This window comes from Lepisosteus platostomus, chromosome 9 (genome assembly GCF_059453375.1).
Source record: "Lepisosteus platostomus isolate fLepPlt1 chromosome 9, fLepPlt1.hap1, whole genome shotgun sequence".
NCBI classification, from domain to species: Eukaryota; Metazoa; Chordata; class Actinopteri; order Semionotiformes; family Lepisosteidae; genus Lepisosteus; species Lepisosteus platostomus.
Genome location: NC_142619.1, coordinates 30,588,237 through 30,611,973, shown reverse-complemented (window position 1 = coordinate 30,611,973; position 23,737 = coordinate 30,588,237). Strand labels below are relative to the sequence as shown.

Genomic DNA, 23,737 nt, shown 5'->3' with positions numbered 1-23,737 from the left:
GGGCAAGGGCCCTGTCAATCACACTGCTGGGGTATCCTCTGTTGATGAAAAATGAGTAAAATATGTATTTGATGCATATCGAGATTAAATTTCCAGGTTGGAACCATAAATGAAGTACAAAGCTGGAATGCAATAAAGTTCAGTATGTTATGAAACAATTTTACCGCAAAGTACTCGTTACACTCATTATGTTATTCATTTATTCTATTTCTTGTTCTGGTCACCATATCTTAACACAGAAGAGATAGGGAGACTAGAAACTAAAAGTGTTCTAGGGCTGAAGGACATGTAAAGGACAGTATTATGGCAGGGATTTTTAAAAGAATATCACTTAATGCAGCAAGATTATTGTAATTATCAAGCATGTTAAATGATTATTAAATTATATAGCTTATTCAAATAAATTCCACTGATTTTTTTAAATAGGAATTTGACGATTAAAAAGTGGTTTGAAAAGACAAAACATTTCAGTTTAGGGATGTTGGAGAAACACTTTTTGAATATAATGTCAACTAACACTTGCGGATCATTTTTGTAAAATGGAGTTGTTTCCTGCAACAAAAATCTTTCAAACCAAACAATACCCCCTTCTTATTGTCCATTCTTCTGCATTTGAACTGATAAACGGAGTGTACTCAATTTTGAAAATCAAACTAGTTTCACTCAACTTCAATCTGGATTCTTTCTAGATTGCATGTTAAACGATAAAATTTAAATTTAAAAATAAAAGTTAAAATTTTAACTTCAGGAGATGTAGATGTGCTGGGAGGGGGGTATGCTGGCGAGATGGGTAGCACTGGCGTTTCACAGCTCAAGGATCCAGGTTAGATTCTGGCTTTGGGCATCTGTCTGTGTGGAGCTTTAAAGTTTGTATGTGTGCATGGATTTTGACTAGATACAGTACCTTGCTTTCCATCTACCTCCCAAAGACACACTGGTAAGGTTACAGACATATAAGAACCGTTCGAAAGAGGGGCCCATCTAGCTCATTTGGTAGTTACTGTAGTAGTTAATGGAACCAAAGATTTCATCCAGACATTTGTTGAAAGAAGGGTATCAGGATCAACAACACCGCTGTGTAGCTTGTTCCACACCCCCACGTACTACTCAGTGGTGACAATCGCAGAGGGAGCTAGACCTTCCATTTATAATTATAAAGTCTTCCCACCTGGGCAACGTGCTTCTCTGTCCCAGCGTGAGCCCCGTGTTTCCAGGATAGACTCCGCCTTCAAGTGAACGCCATTAACACGCACCCAAAGGGCAATCACAGCTCTTCTTGCATCAGCAGCGAGTTTTCATTTTGCTGTAGCTGTCTGAATCGCACAGTGAACCAGACAGGGAGCCTGGGGTTCTGTGCCTTTCAGTCAAGTCTTGTGCCTTTGTTTAACAATGTCCAGATTTGAACAATTATATATTACATGATAAATATAAACAATGACATAGTACTTTATATACAAAAATTAGCAGCAATTCTAAGCTAACAAAGATTTATGTTACTGTAACACATCATTATTCATAAATGTGCTAATTCTACCACCCCTTTTTTGAAATGAGGAACTACCAGCTGAACGCTGCAAAATGAAAAACTAAACATTTAAATCCGTTACTCTTAAAACTAACAAGCTTTAGAATATCAACCATCATCTTTGATCGTTTTGTGTCAGTGTCCAAATTTGTCCTCATTAGAAAACAAAACCGGGAGCACATCACGAACGGTTTTACGGATACAGCCCATACACACGTGCAAACTGGAGCAATGTCACCTATGTCCTGGCAGAAAGTTCATACATTTCTAAAAACGCTACACCAATACTTCGAATATGAGAGATGATATGTGTTTGGTGTACTACTTTGTACGCAACATTGGCCTCAATGTTTTTTGTGTTCACAGTGAAAAAAATAAATCCAAACACTGAGAAATAAAAATGCATATACTGTATACAAGGTCATATTTAATAAATCCCCAGGTGCTTGCTTGACCAAAATGAAAAGGGAACACTTAGACCATTTAAAAACAAAAGCAATAATCCTGTTAATGAACTCAGTAATAAATCAAGTCATAAATTTAAGGAACTGAACACATACGCAAAAGAAACAAATAATTCAGAGTTGGCAATGTTTCATGCACTTCTTTAATATATCAGTTTCTCATATTCACAACAAATACATTTACTTCTTTTTCCTTTAATATAATACAGTCTTTTAAATATTTTTACACAGAAATAAAGTTTCTCAGAATTTCATCTATCAAAACTTTTTTTAATTGTTTTTTTTGTTTTTAGTCTCCATGCCTTCTAGCAAACTGACAATATTTTCATTGTACAAATTTACAAGTGAAATGAACTTCCCAAAGGTGGGCAGAGGAGGGGTGGGGGGGGGGGGGGGGTGGTGGTGGTGGTTGGAAAAGGTGCAGGCAATGTAGGGGAAGTTGGCAATAATTTGTTTGTGGAGCAAGGAAGAGGGGTGCAGAGGAGGGTAAATTATAGCACTAAAAACCTCCAGGAAAAAAAAATAATCAAACGTTAACAATGGCCTAGCGGTACAAAGTGACTGTGACGTCCAAATTAAAAGTTTGTCCAAATGGAACACGCTTAAAAGATATACCTCTGTAACAACATTCTTCTTTTCAAAAATAAAAAAAAATATATAAAATAAATACAGCAATCTTAAAACGTACACTCCCATTAATTCCTCATTTTGAATATGTTAGGTCCACAATGTTACACGGAACATCCTTGTTCCCATGAGGTACCAATATGTTCAAGACTACGTAACCTTGTTGCCGCTGCAGGTTGGCTTTGTGTTTAAAGAAAAAAAAACAGATGACCTTACATATGCGACACATACACCGCCTGCCGTGTTTTTGGGACACCAGCAAATATTACTGAAATCTCACAAAGACAGGAAAACGATACATACGACTCTAAAAACAAAATTGGTATCTTAGCAAGAGGAGGTGGCTGGGTGTACTGAGAAGGACATCAGAAAGAGAGGACTGACTTGCTGTTTTAAAAAGACCAAGGCAAACAATTCCCTTACTGAAATAATCGGCTTACTTGATGTAAACCGGAACGAGGAGGAAGAGCTGCAGATCAAACACCGGAGTTCATGTAAAAAAAAATATTAGAACGGGCACTGCAGCATAAGGATTGATCAGAAGCACAGTCAAAGGGAACGGTGTGTGCAAACTAAATTTCACCTCGAGAAGAGGCAATGTGGGCAAAGAAAACTTGGGGTAAGATTGTCTGAGGTTGTGCACTGCACTTTATAGAGGTCTGCTGTTTAATAAAGCACAATATTGAAAGACTTAGGTGGTTTTGCTGGCACACAAGCAAAAGACAATCCTGAAAACAGAAGGGATACTTGTTATGGAGTATCACTGCCAATGTACCAATTCACAATTCCATTAGGAGGAAAAACTGGAGGTTTGTTAGTCAACAAGAATAGAAACAACTCACCAAACGGCAACAGGTTTTCAAACTGATACACTGGCCTCCCCAGTTGGGTGACCCCAATTTCATTAAATTTGCTATGTGATAAGCTTAGAAGGAAAGTGAAAAAGACTCCAACTAGCATCGATATGCTCTGGGAATTGATGGAAAATTAAAGCACAAAAACAGATGGCAAAACAGTTTAAAGTATGTGACCGAATGCCTCAAGTACTTCAGCTGTCACCACTAACAAGGAAAGATATTTTGATGAAAACAGCAAATCGTCTCTTGTGCTGAATGTAATTCTCACCAAAAGATAAAACACTTAGCCATAAATCCATAGATTTTGTGTTGTATTTCAGCAGCATTTCCAAGTATCCCAATATTACTTTAATACAAATCACTTTGCATTTAGCAGTTTAGATTAATTTAAATTACAACACGTCTCCATGATTAAACCATAAATTTAGGGCAAGCTGTTGCGAAAATACTAAAAAGTTCATTTTTTTCTGCTTCCAAATGGATTTAGAAATATCCTTCAAAATAAGAAAAAATAATAAAACAGTTCTGAATGGGCCTTGAGGAATATTTTTAGTAATTTAATTTACAAAACAAATCTCAGGAATTCCATATAAATAATTGTGCACATTACAAAAAAATAAAAATCAGGGTGTGCATACAACTAAATGACTGACAACAGTAAACAGTATACAAATACCCTGAGGACCTGACTTGTATTAACCAGAACCATTTTTATGGTACAGTAAGAAACTGTAACTCTTTATACATAGTACATAGTATTTCAATTGGTAACATTATAAAGACAAATTTCAGCTTTCAATCCAAAAATCACCCCAGTGTTTCCTTTTTTTAAAGCTGATACTCATTATATAAGAAGGACGCTTTTAACAAAGACAAAGCCAAGGCAAAGACCAGCAGATTTTTCAGGATAAGGCTGAAAAATATAGGGACAAATGTATAGAGAAATTACAACAAAACAGGAAAGAACAGGCCAGCTTAATGGAGAATGTGGAACAGGTGTCAGGGACATCCTCTTCTTAATTAAGGGCAGATCTGTTTACTGTTTTTTATGGTCTTCCACAAGGTTTCGTTCAATGAAAACAAAAACCTTTTCAAGAATTCTAAATAACACAACTGAAGACCTGGCTGACATATTATGAACTTTACTGGCTTTGAAAGAAACAGTCTTGGTGTAAATGGTGTCATTATACACACGCAAGAGAGATCATATCCATTTCCAACCTGTCCCCAATCTGAAAGTTTCAGATGAATGCACATTGACCTTCACCATTGAATCTGCTTCTACTATCACAACAAACACTAGGTTCAGTTTTCTATACAAACAATATCTGCATCCACACAGTTCATCACTGGAATTTTCACCAAAAACAAAATGACAGACAGGCAACTGACCACAATCTATTGTGATACGCATAGACAGAAATAACAAAAACAATATTGGGCACGTACTTGCTTCAGTCATAAAGTTCCTGACAGGGCTATTCTGGGTAATTCAGTCCTGCATGTAAAAATCAGGAAACATCCATGCAAAGATCTTTCAGATGTTTTGAAAAATTGGGAACCGTCATAAATAATCAAAACCGTTGGTGAAAATGACAGAGCAGCCAGGAGTGCAATATGGAGTACAGCAGATTTCTAAGCCTGGCATCCCCCTGATGACCTCCCCAGGTTCACACACACAGCAAGAGACTCCATTGCATGCCAAAAACAAGTGTCTGCCTCCTGGTAAGTGTTAAGGGGCCATAAACCTACTAATCCAAAACTCCTAATGCCTCCCAATCAGCAACTTGGCAATTTATCTAACAAGGTCGACACTGTAGCTACAGTAAAAATGCTGGAAAATAAAAAAAAGTGAATCATAAGTTCACTTTTTTTATAGAAGAACTTGCAGCTTCATCAATATATAATAAAGCACTGCTTTGAATCTGAAAATGTGTTCCATGAATCCATGTTCCAAAAATATGCCGCGCAAGTCCCTCTCTAAGATGATGTGATAAATCTGTCTTATAGCAACCTCAGAACTCAGGTTCATTCACTCTACTGCGTAACCTTAACCACAGGGCATTAAATGCCGTGATTGTGATATTGTACAAACACCTTCCATGCAAACTCTTCATCAACGGATGACTTCTCACACCCATCGAAATTTGTCAATTTTTAATGTAAAATACAGAGCGTATGCATTAATCTACATATCCTATACGACATAACTCTCTTTGCTGAATTCCAAAAATAGGGTTTGTACTATGTTTGAGGCACATAAGATCACCAGCTAACATACTAACTTTCAGATTCAACATGCATCTCATAGTGGGGAATGCAATTTCACGGTTTGCCACTACACAAAGCTCCTTGGTTACAGGATGTAATATATACGCTGTGCTTCAAAGGACAGCTCATCATTCCCATCATCAAAAAAACAAAAAATAAAGTGTTCACAAGAGGTGCAGCCAAGCACTTGATCATGCTCTACAGAGTGGATGGTACATGCACTGTGTCGAGCACTTCAGAAGGCTGGGGAACAAGCCACAAGCAATTAATGCTTTCTTCTAAAGATGTGCTCTTTACAGGTTGCTCGCTGAAAGCCAAAAAAACTGTACGATGCGCAACACTTAAGATATAATCTAAGCGTGGTCTCACAGAAGCACAAACGGCAGCAATTCATAGGCTAAAAAATAAAGAAACAAGAACTTTATAAAGTTTAGGGATCCACATTTGATCTCCTTGGTTCTAGTCTGTGCTGCAGGAAACACAAACAATCTGGAGATTTATGACACCAGACTGCAGTAAGTTCTTATCAGTGAAAACAAGTGTGAAACCTGTATCCACATGCAGAAGGAAATTCATATTGAGGGATATTGGATAAATCCAGCCTTGAAAGCAAGAAAGACCTTTCACATGGTGTACTTCATATACTCCTATTTTATTATCTTCTATAAAGATAATAAGCATAAGTACCCTGTGAGAGACCCCTCCCATAAAGAACGATTATTGGCATGGTCTTAAAAAGACTAACCAAACCCTCTGAGATTAAGTAACTGATGGGATGTACACCTCCCACAACAGGCTCGTTCAACTGCAAAAGATGCCTTCATTCACCTGGACACCCCTGAACATTGGGTGCACAAAACACTTGTGCCTTCATCTGACTTCTCCTCCAGAAATATATATATATATCATTACATTCACAAGAACACTGGATTTCCAGGATAGCAGGCATGTCTAACCTGGAAATGTGGCAGGAGATCCCACTCCAATGTTTCACCAAAGAGAAAGATGCATTCACAAAAAATCTGCAATTGTATAAAGAATGCACCAGTTTCTTTTCCTCAAATAAATTACAAATGTCTTACATTTTCCCAGTAGTTTAATCCCAGTGGTTTCATGTTCTTAACTATTAAGGTATATTAACCGTTTCTACGCACCTCAGCTGGGTTATTCTGTAGGTACTGTAGGACTGTCATTGACTGTACATTTTTTAAGACAGTTTTGTTAGTCTTTTCTCATGGCTGCCTGGAGTCTTGATAGACTTCTACTAGTGTTTAGAAAAGTAAGTTTTAGATGGCAACGGTTTTAAAACATTCCCTTTGTTTTGCTACACTGTAGAGGGATCAACCAGCATATGCAAGTCCCTTGCTTTCACCTCCCTGTAGTGAGCTGAACTAATGTGGGGTAGATCTCAGGTCACAATAAGATACACATTTCAGTTTAACCTTATGCTTAAATCTTACAAAATGCAGTTAACCCGGTATCTATTACCAATCCTCCTAGCTTCTTAATCTCTAAAAGTTCACATCCAATAAGCACCTCCATCAGCCATCCATGAACAGATCTGAAATAAAGTAGCCTTGGTTTGTGGAGTTTTTCAATTTCAAATGAAATGTGTTTTTATGTAACAAGGGCTCACACTGCCACCTACTGAAAGGGAAACAGCAGAACATTTGGGGCTTTGTAAGAAAAGAGGGACTGTGTTCGATAATATTTAGTAAAGCAAGGGACACCGGTGACTGGTGTACTGTAAACAAGCACTGAATCAAAGTGTAGCACCCAGTCAAGGGAAGTGTTCTTCGAGTTGTGATTCAAAACAATTTAAGTAGTCTTAAATTGTAGTCTCAGCCTGAATCGTTTTTGATTTGAGCTTTAACAGCACTTTTTATTATTTTTCTGCATCTGCTTGGACCAATTACCAATGAAAAGTGCAAATGAGCTAATGTCTCTGAAGTACTTTTTTCAGCACCTAAAGACAAAAAGAGTAAAAAACAGAGCAATAAAATAAAATTTTACATAAATAATTCTGACATTCCAGGCCTGCCTGTCCAAAAAAAAACACAGTAGCAAAAATATTTCTTAAATAATAGTTATAAGCTTTAAAATAATCTGTGGAATAAGAAGCCAACTGTGTATATGATTAAAAAACAAACCAGAGCTTTAATATATTTGAGATTCAGAACCTCCTAGCTCTGACATTGTTTTTAGTAGGTAACTTATTACTGTATGTGTTTTAAGCAAATATACTGCAGTGACCACACTTTTCCAACTTCAAACGTCGTTTTTCACTGTGATTTTCTTACATCACTTAGGTAAACAATTATTAAAGTATTATATTTTCGTTAATCAGCACAGAGCTGATTTAGAAACCAAACTTCTTGTAGAAGAAATTCAAAACAGTCATCAATAATACACACACATATACCACAAAAAGAACACTGTTCACAAGAAAAGAAAGCACACAAGAAAGAAAGCATACATTAAATGAAATAATGCAGCTTCATGTGGAGTTATGGCACAGAGTGTTATGATGCCTTTAGACGTAAAACACAACCAATGAAACGTTCCCTGCTTAATTCCTTCCGGCCTACAACATCTCAGTCAGATTTACTTCAGGAGAACACTTGGCCAACAGGAAAATGTTCTTTCATGTTACCTCCGAACACTACGGGCTGCAGTAAGTTGTCCTAAGAAGGCAATATGTATTTTTCTCATAATTCTGGAATTGAGGCTTGTTAGGTAGCCAAGGCATCCTATAAAGTCATTTCACTCCTTTAACCTGGTTTTCCTGGTTTAAAAGTGACACCTAAACCCTGGGATCACTAACCCTTCACATGTCCATCTATTTTCTGTCACTCTTTTCAATTACCCTGTTTTTACAGAAATAGGAGCAGAAAATGTGGACATATATTCCCAAGAACACTGTTATCCTCCACTACCCTCACTGTTTCAGCCAGGGTTCAAGGGTACAAGGGAATCCAGGAAATCTATGGGAGTGTTAGGTGTATTCAACATAAAAAGGTGTCCACGTGTGCTGGAAAGCCTGACAGATGAAGCAGAAATGGGTTCACCTCAACCACATTTGTTAAATCTCTTAAGTAGCTTCTCAAGGGCATCATGGAGAAGCCCAGCAGGTTAAACTCGAGAGGAATGTACTAGGAATTCCCCGCTTCCCCCCCCATCCCACCACCGTCTCTCTCCAATAAAGTTTTCAACGACATCGGTTCCCTTCCGAGCACAAGACAAGCGAAAAACGCAAACGCCAGCCCTTCCCCCTTACGACCAGTCCCCATACGACAAAAACAAAAAACGACAACAAAAAAAATCATTCAAGTCATCTTTAAGCAGGGCTGACCCTGTGTCCACCAGCGCCGCGCAGGGATTGGATGTGATGCAGGCCTGCCAGCCAATTCCAGCCAATCAGCAGCCGGCGCTGGCTACTCCATTCATCACCCTCCAGTGCCTCGTGACAAAGTGCAGATCCCGTTCTGTATCCCACCTCGCCCAGTCCCTGGGGAGGCCAAGGTGTGGCAGCTCCTCTGCCACAGCTGCACTCCATCCTTCCTTTCCGGTTTCCTCCTCCCTTCTTCCCTCCTTTCTGGTTTCAGGTTTTCTGAAGGGAGACCATCTGCGTGGATTTCTGTCTCCTATGGGGTTTCCACAACTTCTTTTACGTTGTTTGTGTTGTTTAGCTTCGTCGTTTTTGCGTTATGTTACTTTAGCTTTTTTTTTTAAATCGTTTCTATAGCTGTGATTTTTTCGTCAGAAGTTAAGATTGTTTGCTTTGCTAAGCACAGTTGTTGTTCTTCAGATTGAGAGGAAAAAAGCACATTCCTGTAACTAATTTTTAAATGGATGAACCCACTGTAGGAACACAAGACTTTTAAAAAGTGACAAGTGATGTACTGGTGGAATCTGATCTGCTACTTAAATGCTGTGAACTCTCCTGTTGAAGACAAAAAGCAAAAAAGAAATCTTAGATCTGAATTTCCAGAGACCTAATACACGGCATGCTTACAGGAGAAATGCTGTTTTGACATTTCTTCTTGAAGGATCAGTTTAAAAAAAAATGTGAGTACTATCCTGGAATCCTTCCAGCTAAATTTGTTTTAAAAGACATAGTAAAACTTAACATGGCTGGATTGAAGATCAAACTAAGGCTCCTACAGATATCCAGTTCTGATACTTATTCATTTACTGCCACCCTGAGGACAGACACCATTCACATGTAACACCCTGTTTGGTAGGAATCACTAAGAACAGAATGCAGAAGTAAAAACATAGGATGCTCCTGTTGACTATCTGCCCAATCCTATGTCCGCTTAGAATGTCACATGATACAAGTGGGATTTCCTATTAAGGTCCGAGGATTGCCTGGTTTCAATCAGAATCTGAGAATTTTATAACCTGTCCTGTTCTGCTGTCTCTCAATAGGTACACCACTCATGACTCAGAAATCACCTTTAATCTATGATAGTGAAACTCCTTGTAGTCTGAAGGCATCATGTGAGCACAATGAGCTGAAAGGATTTCCCTTTTCAAATAACATGTTCCAACATTTTATTCCAAACGTTTACGCTGGAAATAATACATTCTTCTGCTAAAAATAATGTGTATTGAATGTGGACAGCACTTCTTACAGACTTCATCTCATTATTCAATATTAACAAAAATGCATCTTCCTCTGTGTTCTGTACTGCAGATTCAGGACCGCTACATCACAGTAATCTGTCCCAAAGGACATTTACATAACCACCTTGGACAGCTTGCTCAGCCAAACCAGCTTACTGATACAGCATTCATTGCCAAGGCAAATGTGACGAAAACAGTGCTACAAACAAAAGCACAGCTGGTCAAACCTGCGCCCACAAAATTGAAGAATCCTGAATTGTGTTATTAGCTGGGGGAGCTGAAACAACTGCTTTGATTTTGTGCAAGAAAGAAGCTGGGCACATTCTTTCTTAAATTCTTGAGACTTCTACATACAAAATTACATTCAGACTGAGTATACAATTCTATACCTGATTTATCATGCACATTATGAGACTTAATCTGTATGATAACCTTGTAGACCATATAAACTGCTAATCATTGTAGATTAATCAAGTCTTAATAGTTACAATTGTTACAACAAAGCATTTATTACGGCATGGAGTTACACTTCACCGAATTTGTGTGGCAACGAAACCGAAGTGGCCTTCTCACAAATTTCACCTGTAAAGTGCTCTTTGCCTTTGTTGAAGATTTCACACAACTTGAACACATCATTTTGGTATTCTACACGTTTGATGGACAGCACACTATCATGCTTATCATGTGGCAAACTCACCATAGCCCCCAGCCTGAATGGGCGTCTTAGGCGAGGCACAGGCATATAGGCTAAAGTCCTCGGTCTGGAAGCCGGCCCGGTTCAAGGAGGGCTCAGAGGCGCTGCGATGGATTTTGGGCAAGGAGCGAGCCAGCAGCTCTATAGAGGCTAGAATCTGTAAAGACATGACAGTATCCACAGATATAGCACTGCCCAATTCCAAACTGCTCTCATATTTAAACTGTCTGGTTGGACTGCAGTGTCATCTTAACTTGGTGTCTATAAATAACTTTGCTGGTTTTTTTCGAAGAAAAAAAAATATTTTCCAATTTACTCTGGAAAGCAGGAAGGCCAAACAAAATGCGAGTTACGTTGTGATAGTTTTTTTTTTTTAAGTGAACTGAAAAGGGCAAAAAGTGAGGCAGCTTTCAAGAGGAACTGTGGAAAGGGAAGTTTCTGAACTTGTCAAAAGATGCTTTTCTGTCGTCTTGAAACTTCTGTTTGAATTGGAAAAGGAATAAAAAGCTACTGTCGAAAACATTAGGAAAAAATTAAGAGAACTAAGCAAGATTTAGGAGTAAATAATTCATAAAGCAACTGCAAGCTAGCAGGAAACGAAGCCATATTTCTAAGTTTCTTACCTGTGGGAATAGAGGCCTCTCCTCTCTCTTCTTCTTTAAGCAGTCTGCCATCAGCCTCTTCATTGCCTTTGGACAATTACTACGTACCTTACTGAGGTCTGGTGACAAGTAGCCTCTCCCCACCATGAAAATAATCTGAAACAGAGGAGAGTCTTCAGTGCTCGACCTGTTCCACCAGAAGGAAAGGGGTGATGTACTACACTGATAAACATCATCCACAAAAAACCTGCAGATTTTGAGATTGTCTTGTCTATAGAATTCAGCATTTCTTCCCCCTTCTGTTAATATAGGAGCATGTCTAATCACATGTGATTGAGTGTAAAAGGATATTTAAAATTGTATACTTTATTTCATTACTGGCTTATCTCTGTCCTATATCTTTTAATACAGCCTTACTTTAGTCAGGTCTTGATGAAGGAAGCACCCACAGCTTTTTTTTTTCTGTTCTTGGTAACGCAGTGGTTCAAATACAGTACATTTGGTGCAAGGTTTAGGATTCAACAATGCTAACAACTTCATGTTATCTGAAGAACGTCTTGAGGTATGAAAAGAAATACGGCACTACAACATAAAATTATTACGCTTAATAACAAGAGCTACAATTATTTTCTACTGAAAAGGAGTTCAACTTAAATTTTCATTTTGTATTTCTACCTGGAGTTTCAACTGGGTTAATAAAAGGACATATGTCATTCTTTTCACGAGTAAAGTCTGTCATTCAAACAAGATATTATATATACATGATATGATGTTTTGGAAATCTGAGGTTAAAAGAGGGGAAAAAAAGTCATCTAAGGGTCACACTTGTTATGAAAGGTAGGGTCAAACTCATACGAGTCTGGGTCATGTCATTAGGCCCTCATGTCCAGGAATCTGTCCAGGAATCTGGACATGAGTAATAATAATAATAATAATAATAAACTTTATTTTATATAGCGCCTTTAAAGGTGGCTTCTCAAAGCGCTTTACAGGATGACAATAACAATAAATAAGAAGACTACAACAATAAATAAGAAAAATTTCACAAGACAGGACACAATTATAATTACAGCAATACAACAATAACAATAGAGGAGACCGTGGAAGATGGTATTAAGAAGAGCAGAGGGGTGAAGAATGGAACCAGTTAAGTAAAGGCTTTTCTGAAAAGGAGGGTTTTGAGTCTGGATTTGAAGGAGTTTAGAGAAGGTGACTCTCTAATATCCTTGGGCAAGGAGTTCCAGAGCTTGGGGGCATAGCAGGAGAAGGCCCTGTCGCCCATACAATGTAGACGGGCTTGGGGGACAGTAAGGAGGGCAGAATTTGAAGAGCGGAGGTTGCGAGGTGGGGAGTAGGGCGATAAAAGTTCAGACAGGTATTGAGGTGCCAAGCCATGTAAAGCCTTGTAGGTGAGCATGAGGATTTTAAAGTCTACGCGGAATTTGACCGGAAGCCAGTGCAAGGACTCCAGGATAGGAGTAATGTGAACACTTGCACTAGATCTGGTCAGGATTCTGGCTGCTGAATTTTGGACATACTGCAGCTTGTTCAGAGTAGATTTAGATACCCCAGGGAGCAGAGCATTGCAGTAGTCAATTCGAGAGAATACAAATATGTTGATCAGCTTTTCAGCCACAGTTAATGATAGCATAGGGCGTAGTCTTGCGATATTTCTAAGGTGAAAAAAAGATGTTTTGACAGTATGCTGTACATGTGGGTCGAGTGGTTCATTTTTGCCAAAGGTAGGTTGGGGATTGATTGCCTGGGCTTTTCATTGGTCCCAGCAAAACAGCCGTTCTTGCGATTTCCGCTGGCGCTCCTGTATTATCACTGCAGAGCTTGCGATGAGTCTAAAGATGAGCGGTGTGATGTGTGTACAGGTCAGAGAACCTGTCTATGCTTCCTCAGTCACCCTGAATAGGAGCAGGGGTTGTGTCTGCAACCCACGATGTACAGACACAACTGCCGACACCAAACCGAGTTACATGATAAAAATAAAACTCAGGTTTCTAAGCTTCCCAAAAAAAAAACATGGGATCTTAAATGTGCATTAAAATACACCAATTTTATTTAACTTTTGTTTATCAATCGTGTTTTTGTTATAACCTCTCTGTTCGGAAAATGTGGTTTTTAAAAGTCTTGGCCCGTATGTACAAACCCCACAACTGCACACAGGGGAGAATGAGGAAATGTGGACAGCTTACTCCGAGCCACCCAGCTTTGAGCCACTCAAATTTTATCAGTTCACAGGCAACACAGCCCCATCCTGGAGAAGAGCCTGCAGCAGTCGGGAGACTGCACCCTTGGCCAACCAACACCACCCTACCCTCAGTGCACCCAGCAAATGTCAGACACTTAGTTACTGTCAGTCAGTAACACGACCCAGGCTTGAACCTCTGATCACAGAGCTCAATCTGAGAGCGGAAGAGTGTCTTTAGGGGGTGAGCCCCTCGGTAGACTCTCCTTGTTCAAAACATTTAATGAGCACCCAACAATCTCTGTGAGCTGCTGTGCCTCACCTGGTCTCTATTGTTGATATTGGAGTAGGGCAGCTGTCCCGTCATGAGCTCGTAAAGCACAATGCCAAAGGCATAAACATCGGACTGGAAACTGTATGGATTCTTGTCCTGCAGGCGGATCACTTCTGGTGCCTGGAAGCAAAGCATCCCAATACAGGGCAGTTATTTGCACTCAGTCATGTTAAGGATTAGAAAACAGAACTACAAGGACCCTGAGAACATCCAGCTGCTTACGATGGCACCGATTTCTACGAGAACTGTCATTTGCTACTAACATTAACCACTAACTAAACATAATAGCAGATGAAGTCAAGACGACTAATCCTTCATTTAAGTGATCCCATTAAATCTGACAGGTTCTTGAAATGCCCAGTGTTTTGGTTTCATGGGTGTGTGTCTTGGAAACAGCCGTCCAACATTATGATTTTGAAGGTTTTAGCATCTCAGTTCAGAATCTATTTTTACTCAATTTCAAATCCTCTGTTGCTGCTAAATTAGCGGTGTCCAGCTGTGCTGAAGTGTTCAAGTAAGGCACCACCAACAGATTACACCTAGAAAACTGTCAAACTGGCTCCAATGGAACGAAGCAAATTCAACTAGGGAACGAAAGACTCACGTTAAGAGAACACCTTATGACCACACTGTCCTTGAGAGGCAGAACTATGTAATAACTGCTTGAGACAGCTTTGTTCATTCTTGCATGATTTTAAAAACTTCAACCTAACAAGTCCTTACAGAACACTCACAAAAGTTAAAGAAGTTTATCTTTTTTACTGGTTCATTACAGTTCATTCCTTTCGGTCCAGCAGTTTAGTGGCACACTCCTGGATATTTTCTAGGACAGAGTCCTTTTAATATTTTGATGTTGATGATTATCACAGACACATGCTGTGGTCAGCCCACAAAAGCCACAGTCAACAATCAAATTCGGAAAAAGAATAAAGCCTCTGGGTGAAGTGCATCTGGACTGAGTTTATTTCACACATTTAAGGGACAATCAAATCCTATAAATGCAATGGTGATGAGGACCTACTGATAAATTTGGCTTTTACCTGCATGGTTTGAAAACAAACCTGGCCATATGGACGAGGTAGTTGGAACTCGTAAAGCACTGGCCAACTGGATCGTAAAGATCCTGTCCAACCTGGCGAACTACAGGATCCATGCCCTGCATGCACTTCAATAGCTCCAAGAAAGCATCAAATCCTTCAATGACTTCTCCCTGAGTTGATCGCCTGAGTTACACTGACGTATAACAAAATCAAAAGGCTGCTGTATTAGCTGCTGTGGCCAGCAGAGGAATCCTACTTCATTGGGCCCCTGAGCAAGACCCTTAACCCCAACTGCTCCAGGAGCGCTGGATTAATGGCTGACCCTTTGCTCTGACCCCAAGCTTCTCTCCCTGTTTGTGTGTCATGGAGAGCAAGGTCAGGGTATGCGAAAAAGTTCTATTATCTTTGTATTATCTTATTGTATTGTATTATCTTATCTTATGAGGGATCCACACAGAGACAATACTTCACAGTACTCACCATCCAGAGGATTGACCCAGACAGCTGCTCGAACTGGTGTGAACCACTCCACCGTGACTTCACAGTAGCCAGCCCGAAATCACCAATCTTTACTGTCAGATCTTCATGGAGGAAAATGTCTGGAAAGAGGTCATTAAGGGCCTTTCTTTTCCAGTAAAGTTGAAATCACTACATCTTGAATATCAAAGAATATCAAGCAAAGATTTTGAAAATTTCACTCTACAGCTCTTCTTTAAGAATTAATCTTTTCTTTCTAGTGTAGTTTTGAGCACAGCTCAGTTCATTCCACTACACTTTCAGATACAGCTTAATATCTGCCATTTCTCTCCCTTTACTAATAACATTACACAGTAATGTAACAGTTTCAAAGAGAACTTTGCATAAAAGAAAGGGAGACCTTATGAAGTGCACCTTTCTCCTAAAAAAGGGGAAGTAAAGCAAGTAATACTACGCATTTGCGATTTCTCATTTAAATTAAAAGAGGAGATGGTGATCTCAAAGTCCGCTGTAAAATTACCTTACCGGATTATCTGTGATTATCTGTTTTGTTATGTTCCATCCATGCTTTCATTATAACTGTTTTGGTACAGCTGCACCATTCGCACTACAGATGGTGCTTTCACTTAAACCTCAACCACACAGGAGCAATTTAATTGGAGTGTTGAAGTGCTATGAACAATGGATTCATTATTCACATACACAAATTGGAATAAAGAAATAATAAATGCCTTATCAGAGGTACTGGCAAACTTTGGCCCTCTCTCCTTTCTCCCTATTATAAAAAACTTCTCTTGAGAATGGTGTGAGGAGCAACAAGGTTTTAAAGCAGAACAAAAACCACAAACCTACAGTTTCACTCAAACCACTTAAGGCAAAGGATACTGTTGCTCTTTAGGTCTCTATGAATAATGGACTTAGCGTGCAAATAGCTGGAAAAAAAAAGGCAAAACAACTTTCAGATCAAGCTCAGCCTGCAACTTAGGTTGCAACATTGTTACAACATACTAATGACACATCAAATTTGCGATTTGAGAAATAAAATGGTTAAATGCACCTTAAATATATATGAAAAGATCTACGGAAGAATGTGATTTGGAAATTCAACAGATTTATCTTTTCATTTATTATTACATAATATTTTTCTCATTCATTAGCCACTTATACATATTTAATATAGAATTATACAAAGCAAGAAAAAAGATAACTTCTTAAAATCAATTAAAATAATGAAAATCAATAACACTACACACTAGCTGACTGGGTGACAGTTAATCCCTATAGAGTTTCATGTTGTATAAAAAACATCAAAGGAATTCTGTATTGTTGTCATGCTGCCATGGAATATAACTGGATGATAAAGATCCAGCGTTTTTTGCAATTTCTGTTTTCTCTCAGATTCATTCTTCCATCTGTCTGTTTTCTACACCACTTCATCCAATACAACGCCTTAGTCTAACCCCACAAGTAGCTTCATTCTTAAATACTATAATTCACAAAAAAAGCAAACTTTCAAAAATACTAAAAAGACTCATAGATGTACTGAGATTGCTTTTAAAAAGAAACAAAGGAGTATATGTGTTTTTAATGCCTCGGTTTGTAATTCTTTAAGAATGCAATACTCATTTAAGTACAATATTTGTGGTACAAAATAAAAATAATTATAAATGCAAGATAATATTTTACTTAATGATTGTATTAAAATGACTTTTTCTTAGTGACAACAAACCACTAGCGCTCATCTGTCACTACCTGGGATAAAAAGTAAGAAAGACTTGAAAACATCCCATGATAAATACCACATAGCCTAGGACCAGTCAAGCAAAGACCACTCATGCATCTGCAAATAGGCCTTCAGTTTCATGCCACAAAGTGTAGATAAAAAAACAAACTAGCCTACGTTTCCATCTGAGAGTTTCTCTTTAAAGGTCAGGCGAGTGTAATGAAATCTGAGTGACGTAAGAGAAAATCGGTCACACTGTGTGAGCCAGGAAGAACAGAGGAACAGGAACAGAAACCAAGCTCAGCTACTCACTCCATTCCTTGTGCCGTCTGCCGTGCAATGTCAATCAGTTTGATCATCTCAAACTTGGTCTCAATGATGTGCAGGTGGTGGTAGAGGCTGGAGCCCTCGCACCACTGCGTCACAATGGCAAGCTGAGGCTTGGTGGTGTAGCCCATGAAGAGCAGGATGTTCACGTGCCGTGTTTTTCTGTGGAGAGGAGTGAAGAAAAATAAGGGTGAAAAACTCTGGGAAGAAATAATTACAAAGCTTACAGCTCAGCTTCCTAGCCACTATCCTGGATACAGGTGCACCAGTGGAAAAGGGACTATAACTGCTCAACAGGTCGCCCCAGTCCCTGCTCTACTGCCAAGTTTCTCTAAGTGCTATAAGCTATATTAAAGAACTACAGGAATTCAAACTTAAGAAATATCTGTATCATTTTGAAGGGTATTTCTAAGGAAGGCTTTTATTAGAAAGCACTAATCATAATCCCCCACTTTTCAAACACAGATGAAAAAAGTCACACACACACTCAAACAAATGACAAACAGCCACGAAGGTCTCCCTGACAAATGCTTTAGAAGTGCTATCACATACACGATGGCCTCTAGATTTACTGTATTCATGTCTCCAGTGAACTGGGAACAAAAAAAGTTCACATAAAGATAACACAATATGATATGAAATACATAATGTTACTTGATGAAAAATCGAAAAACTGATTACTGAAATCATAAGAGAACAAAGACATATTTCTTATAAATAAAAGTTTCAGAAAACTTGAGTCACAAGTTTTGCTCCACAGAAGCCTCTGGAAATATATAACGGCTTCTGTAGGATTCATGTTTCTAAAAATAGGAGATATATAGAAGACATTCAGTAGCAGCATGCATCATTCATGGCTAAGGTCAGAGAGCTCTCTGGAGATAGCAGGCAAATGGTCAACCTCCACAAGTCGGAGGATGGTTATAAAATAATCCATAAAAAGCTACATTTAGCACTGTCCAGTGCTGTGTCCAACTATGAAGTACTGCAGGGGGGGATATCATATTTTGGAGCTGTTTTGTGTCTATGGATCTAGAAGCATTTGTGAAGATAGATGAAAATTAAGAACGCCTAACATGTAACAACAACATTTTGGCCAAGTACTCAGTTCCCTCTGCCAAGAAGCTTAAGCTAGAGTGAAACTGGCCATCCCAGCAAGAAAACGATTCAAAGCATACATAAAAAGCGTAAGTGACAAAAAAATATGACTACACATAAAATAAATGGGCTCAGTCTCAATCTCCAGACCTCAATTCAATTGAATATTTGTAGCTTGAACTTAACAAGTTGGTTCACAAATTTAAACCAAAGGGTCTGAGTGACCAAGTGCAATTCTGCCTGGAGGAATGATCAAAACGATTATCCCTCCAAGTGCTAGAACATTAGCACACCGAGGGGAGTGTCATATAAGTGTAATACCTGCAGGAAGATGATTTACAGAATGTTAACCACAGCGGCATCAACAGAACGTGACCCTCGTGTCTTCTGGAATTATTTGTGACAGATATGATTTTGCTCTGTGCCCAGGTATTAAGATGACAGTATAACACTGTGACGGGGAGTCAGCTATTGCTTGCCTGGAAGACCACAGCTGCTGCGAGTTACTGCCTTGGCAAGCAGCAGCTGCAATTATCTCTAAAATGATAGTGGTCTCTTCAGTAGGTGCGTGGACGTTAAACTGGATGGAAGGTACACCCCGTTACTTTGTGGAAGAACAGAAACTTTAGCCTTGGTAGCCCCAAGTACTTTGATGGTTTCAAGACTGAAGGTGTTTTTTAAGAAACAATTGAGCCACAGAACCAACAAGCTTTTTTTCTAATTTTCCGCGTTAAGAAAAAATCTCCACTGTGCCAGTTTCCTTTGAAATTGCACTCTCACCACCATTTTGCATTCCTACCTCTAACAAACAACTTTTAGATTTTTTTTTAAGTAAGACAGATCATCCAATCTTCAGAATAATGAAATCTTTAAATCCTTCTATTATGTGTGTTTTGTTTTGTGTTCTTATTTCACCAAGGGTATCAGAAAATCCAGTGTACTGTACATTGCATTTTCCCCAATCTGGTGAATAAAGTCCTCTGTACCTTCCAAAATTAACAAGAAAGAATAACTTTTTAACCTGCACTCTGCCCTTTAGACAGTGTGATCATCTGTACAGCACATAACATTTAAGGAAAGTCCTCAGGTAGTTATGCCCTTTACCTCAGAACTCCCACTTCATTCTTGAAAGCCTGCAACTGCTGAGGAGTGGGAGCAGTCACATTCAACATCTTCACAGCCACATCCCCTGCAGAGACAACAGAAAACTGTGTTTCGATACTCGAGGCACTTGAAATACTGTAGAGGCTACAACAGACATGGAAAAACAACCTCAACCACAGGAGTCTCCAGTGGAATCTGTTTCCTTTATTCAGTTCATCACCGTTTTATTCAGACAATCCCATTAAACTTACACTCCAAACTGAGTTATCTACAGATTAAAAACAAGTGAACTGTTAATTGCTCAGCACATTAAGATCAGCTCACTTCAAATCACAACAACAGATGACTGTAAATGTATGTGCATTACAAGTATAGCCACAGTAACCATGTTTGGTGACTTAATCACTTGTCTGGGTTTCTAATGGAACATTAACATTCCTGATTTAACCTCCTTGTCCTCTCTGTGGAACTCCATAGTGAAGAATATAGGGTCAGCACTGACGATGTAAAGTATGGAGGGATTCCTTCAGTCCTGGAGTCGCTTCCATTACTGAAGACCTGTTGAGATCCCCGCTTCTTGCACACTCAGCAAACAGATCTCTGGCAACCAAACACTCAACAGTAGAGCAGGCAGAAGATATACCACTAGGAATATCTCAAATATGCAAGTGCAGATGCCCCCCTAGATCTAATTAGGAGTCTTTCCATACACCCCAGTTCCTTACCGTGCCACTTTCCCTTATAGACAGTTCCAAAAGAGCCGGAGCCTATCCGCTGACCCAGAGTGATCTGCCCCTCGGGGATCTCCCAGTCATCACTGGAGTCCCGTCGACCCAGGGTTTTCTGACAAGGCAAAAAGCTTTATGAGAATGCTTTGCAGTTTCCACTGACCCTTATACAAGAACAAATGGGTAAACTTATATTTCTTATTGGTAGGTTCGGTGTCAACAACCTATAACAACTTATAAATATCTGGTATGTGCCTTCAACAGTAACTATGTATAGCTCTCTTTGTTAGAACAAGCACATTTATCATTTTTAAGGGGTACTTTAAAAGTCTATTCATTTTATAACTTTCCTAAACACATTACAAAACTAAACATGTAGCCTTACTCAACATGCTGTGATTGCTACACCAGCGATCTGATAACGACCTTAAACTCCGAGTGTCCTTTTCATACCGTGGTCTGTAGTGCTTATCAGATTCTTATCAAGACTCAGGGCACGTGTCTTTACCTAACACGCACTAGAGAGATGCACAAACAGGACTTAAAGGGTGTGATATGGGCAAGCATACATTACATTTTACAGACAGGCTTTTCGGGCGATGCACTGAACCGAAGGCAAGCCACAGGGAGTGGGCAAGCAGAGGTACTTCACTCAATCTATGGAGGAATCACTCCTCTAATTTAAGGGTATTTCGCTGTATTTTTTCTTATAGAGCATTAAAACAATCCCCAACTCAGCAAGGAGGGCCTTTGCTCACCATTTTATTGCGATCTTCAGAAGACGAGGAGGACTTGCGCTCCCTCTGCTGACCGGGCGATTTCTGTGGCGCTTTCACATTCGTCAAAGAGCCTGGGAGAGAGGCCGGGGGAGTGGCCGAGAGTCCCGTGGTGGACCCTATGGCAGTTGAGAAACAAAAACAGAAAAGATGACGAGAAACAGGTGGCCCAGATACGGCAGGTGAGCAGAGGCGATCTGTGTCAGGTCTGCTCTCATGACACGGAGGCACAGAGCTACACGCAGGCATGCAGTGTGACAGGGCAGGGCAAGTGGCTCCGAGGTGGCGTGGGCGAGGAAAACAGCAGTGTTGTCTCTCTTTCTGTGGAGAGCGGGTCACCCTCACACATGCACACAGCTCCAGAGTATTGGCTCAGGTGAAAAGTCCACCGGGGCTACGCAAGCAAGGAGACAGATGCTACTCATCTTGGGAAAAGCTGACACCCCGCAACTGTTCGCAACGTTTTTCTCTGGTCCTCTAATCTATTAGCAGAGTAACACTGGATTCAATTTTTAAGACCTAAATCTCTTTGATTTAAGTCTTAAAAATGTTTTTATTTCAAAATCAGACTTATTACAACGTGATTTTCTTTTTCAAATTAGTTTTCCTGTAATGTCCAGTCCCTAGGTCAGTGAACAAAAGAAGAAATAACACGTATCTGTTATGTCCCTAGGTCACTGTAGATTGAGTGCAATGTCCTCCTTTTTTGTTGCCAGGATACATATTGCAGTAAAGCAGCTCCAAACGTTAAATCCAACATGACTGTCATAATCACAAGAGATACTAAAACCAGCCAAATTTCAGAACTCGAGTTTCTAATTTTGTCTTCGAAATTTTCCTCTTCAATCCTATTCACCACCAAAATTTTTTTAATGACAGGAGAATATGCACAGACGTTTTTTTTTAAACTTCAAACAGCAATCTGTAATAAACTGAACTGTTTACTGAAAAAAGCCTACGGAAAAACAAAACTATTATCTAAGACAAGGCAAAGGCAAAACAAACACCGCAAATCACACTACCCGAGCACAAAAAAACCCACAATCTATTATATTCCTCAGAAAAAACTAGCTTCACAACACGAATCGCTGCACTTCCACAACTATAAATATGTATTGCGTAAAAAAATTGATGTGGCACTAAGCAAAATACTGTAAGTGCCACGGTTTAACAGTTAAAGAATTGCCAAAATTATTCATTATTTTCAATCAGCTGGCTCTGCCACTTCACTGCCATTCACCAACATTCTGTTCAAGTTTCCTGTCCTGTCGCGAAACCACGGGCAATCCAAGGGAGCCATATCCAGTTTCTATCCGGCAAACACGCACCTTACTCTGCTTGTGCTTTTCAAGCAAAAGGGCCTGCTGCCTTGAGGTCCTCTAAAACAGCGTGAATGTGAGAGATACGTAGCAGGTGTGCGAGTGAGGGCGAAACACAGGAAGAGAGCATGTGACACAAAGGCCTAGCTACCTCGAAACACAGGACCAGGCTCAAAATCAAACACAATGTCATTGGGGTAGGAGTATAGGAGGGGGCTTGAGGTCCGGGTTCGATACTTCCTCAAGCAGCGAGCTGGTTGGGTCAAGGGGGCTGCAGGGAGAGAGATAGACACAGATCACATGCCAGGAACCCCGACACCAAGCCCCAGGCCAGTCAGTGGAGAACCAAAGGGGAGGGGAGGTATGAAAGCCCACGCTGTGTTACAGGACTGCGTAACCTTGCAATACTTGCAAAGTTGCACAATCCGTGCTGCTAACCACTGCCCAACAAGCCTGGGGTGTAAACAGACTTTTAAAATGAAGTGTGCCGAAACAACGAGACTCACCCAGCCCATTTGACAAAGAAGAGTGAAGTGCACTTCCTCTTACTCTGCTAGTGATTATGTCATGCAGCACAAAGAAAACTGAACAGACAGTCCACAAGAGCACGTAACCAAAACCCTTACACTGTTCGTTTTTCAATTATTAAGGGGGAAAAAAAGGGGAATTGTATCAGAAAGAAAAATCAATTTACGGTTAAGGACCCTGAAGCTAGCGAAGGGCTGTTGCAGCACATTTGTAGATGAAAAAAAATCACTCTGAACTGTGCTCCACATTTCAAAGAAAATGGGAATACCTCTAAAACAAATTTGGTGCTACTATTTAATATTCCTTTTTGCACGACAGAATTTAATACACTAAAAGGCTGATACTTCTTACAATGAGTAGCTCTTTCCTTTTTCAGGCTTTGATAACTCATTGTTAAACTACTATATTTAAACACTA

The 23,737-nt window shown here is 39.6% G+C and overlaps 1 protein-coding gene across 2 annotated transcripts in view; it reads right to left on the bottom strand.

The window, feature by feature from the left end:
- Window positions 1-7,595: 7,595 nt before the first annotated feature.
- The window catches only part of braf (B-Raf proto-oncogene, serine/threonine kinase), a 46,487-nt gene continuing 30,345 nt past the window's right edge, over window positions 7,596-23,737 (bottom strand). The window contains exons 10-20 of one of the 2 annotated variants that reach the window (XM_088644688.1): window positions 22,944-23,063; window positions 21,456-21,592; window positions 20,695-20,812; window positions 19,970-20,054; window positions 17,753-17,929; window positions 16,603-16,649; window positions 15,721-15,839; window positions 14,189-14,320; window positions 11,691-11,825; window positions 11,071-11,224; window positions 7,596-9,687 (exon numbers count right to left, since the gene is read on the bottom strand). In XM_088644688.1, the coding sequence (XP_088500814.1) occupies window positions 9,665-9,687; window positions 11,071-11,224; window positions 11,691-11,825; window positions 14,189-14,320; window positions 15,721-15,839; window positions 16,603-16,649; window positions 17,753-17,929; window positions 19,970-20,054; window positions 20,695-20,812; window positions 21,456-21,592; window positions 22,944-23,063 (1,247 nt within the window). In that variant the 3' untranslated portion in view covers window positions 7,596-9,664. The remainder of the gene's footprint in view (window positions 9,688-11,070; window positions 11,225-11,690; window positions 11,826-14,188; window positions 14,321-15,720; window positions 15,840-16,602; window positions 16,650-17,752; window positions 17,930-19,969; window positions 20,055-20,694; window positions 20,813-21,455; window positions 21,593-22,943; window positions 23,064-23,737) is intronic. The other variant, XM_088644689.1, reaches the window with a different exon arrangement.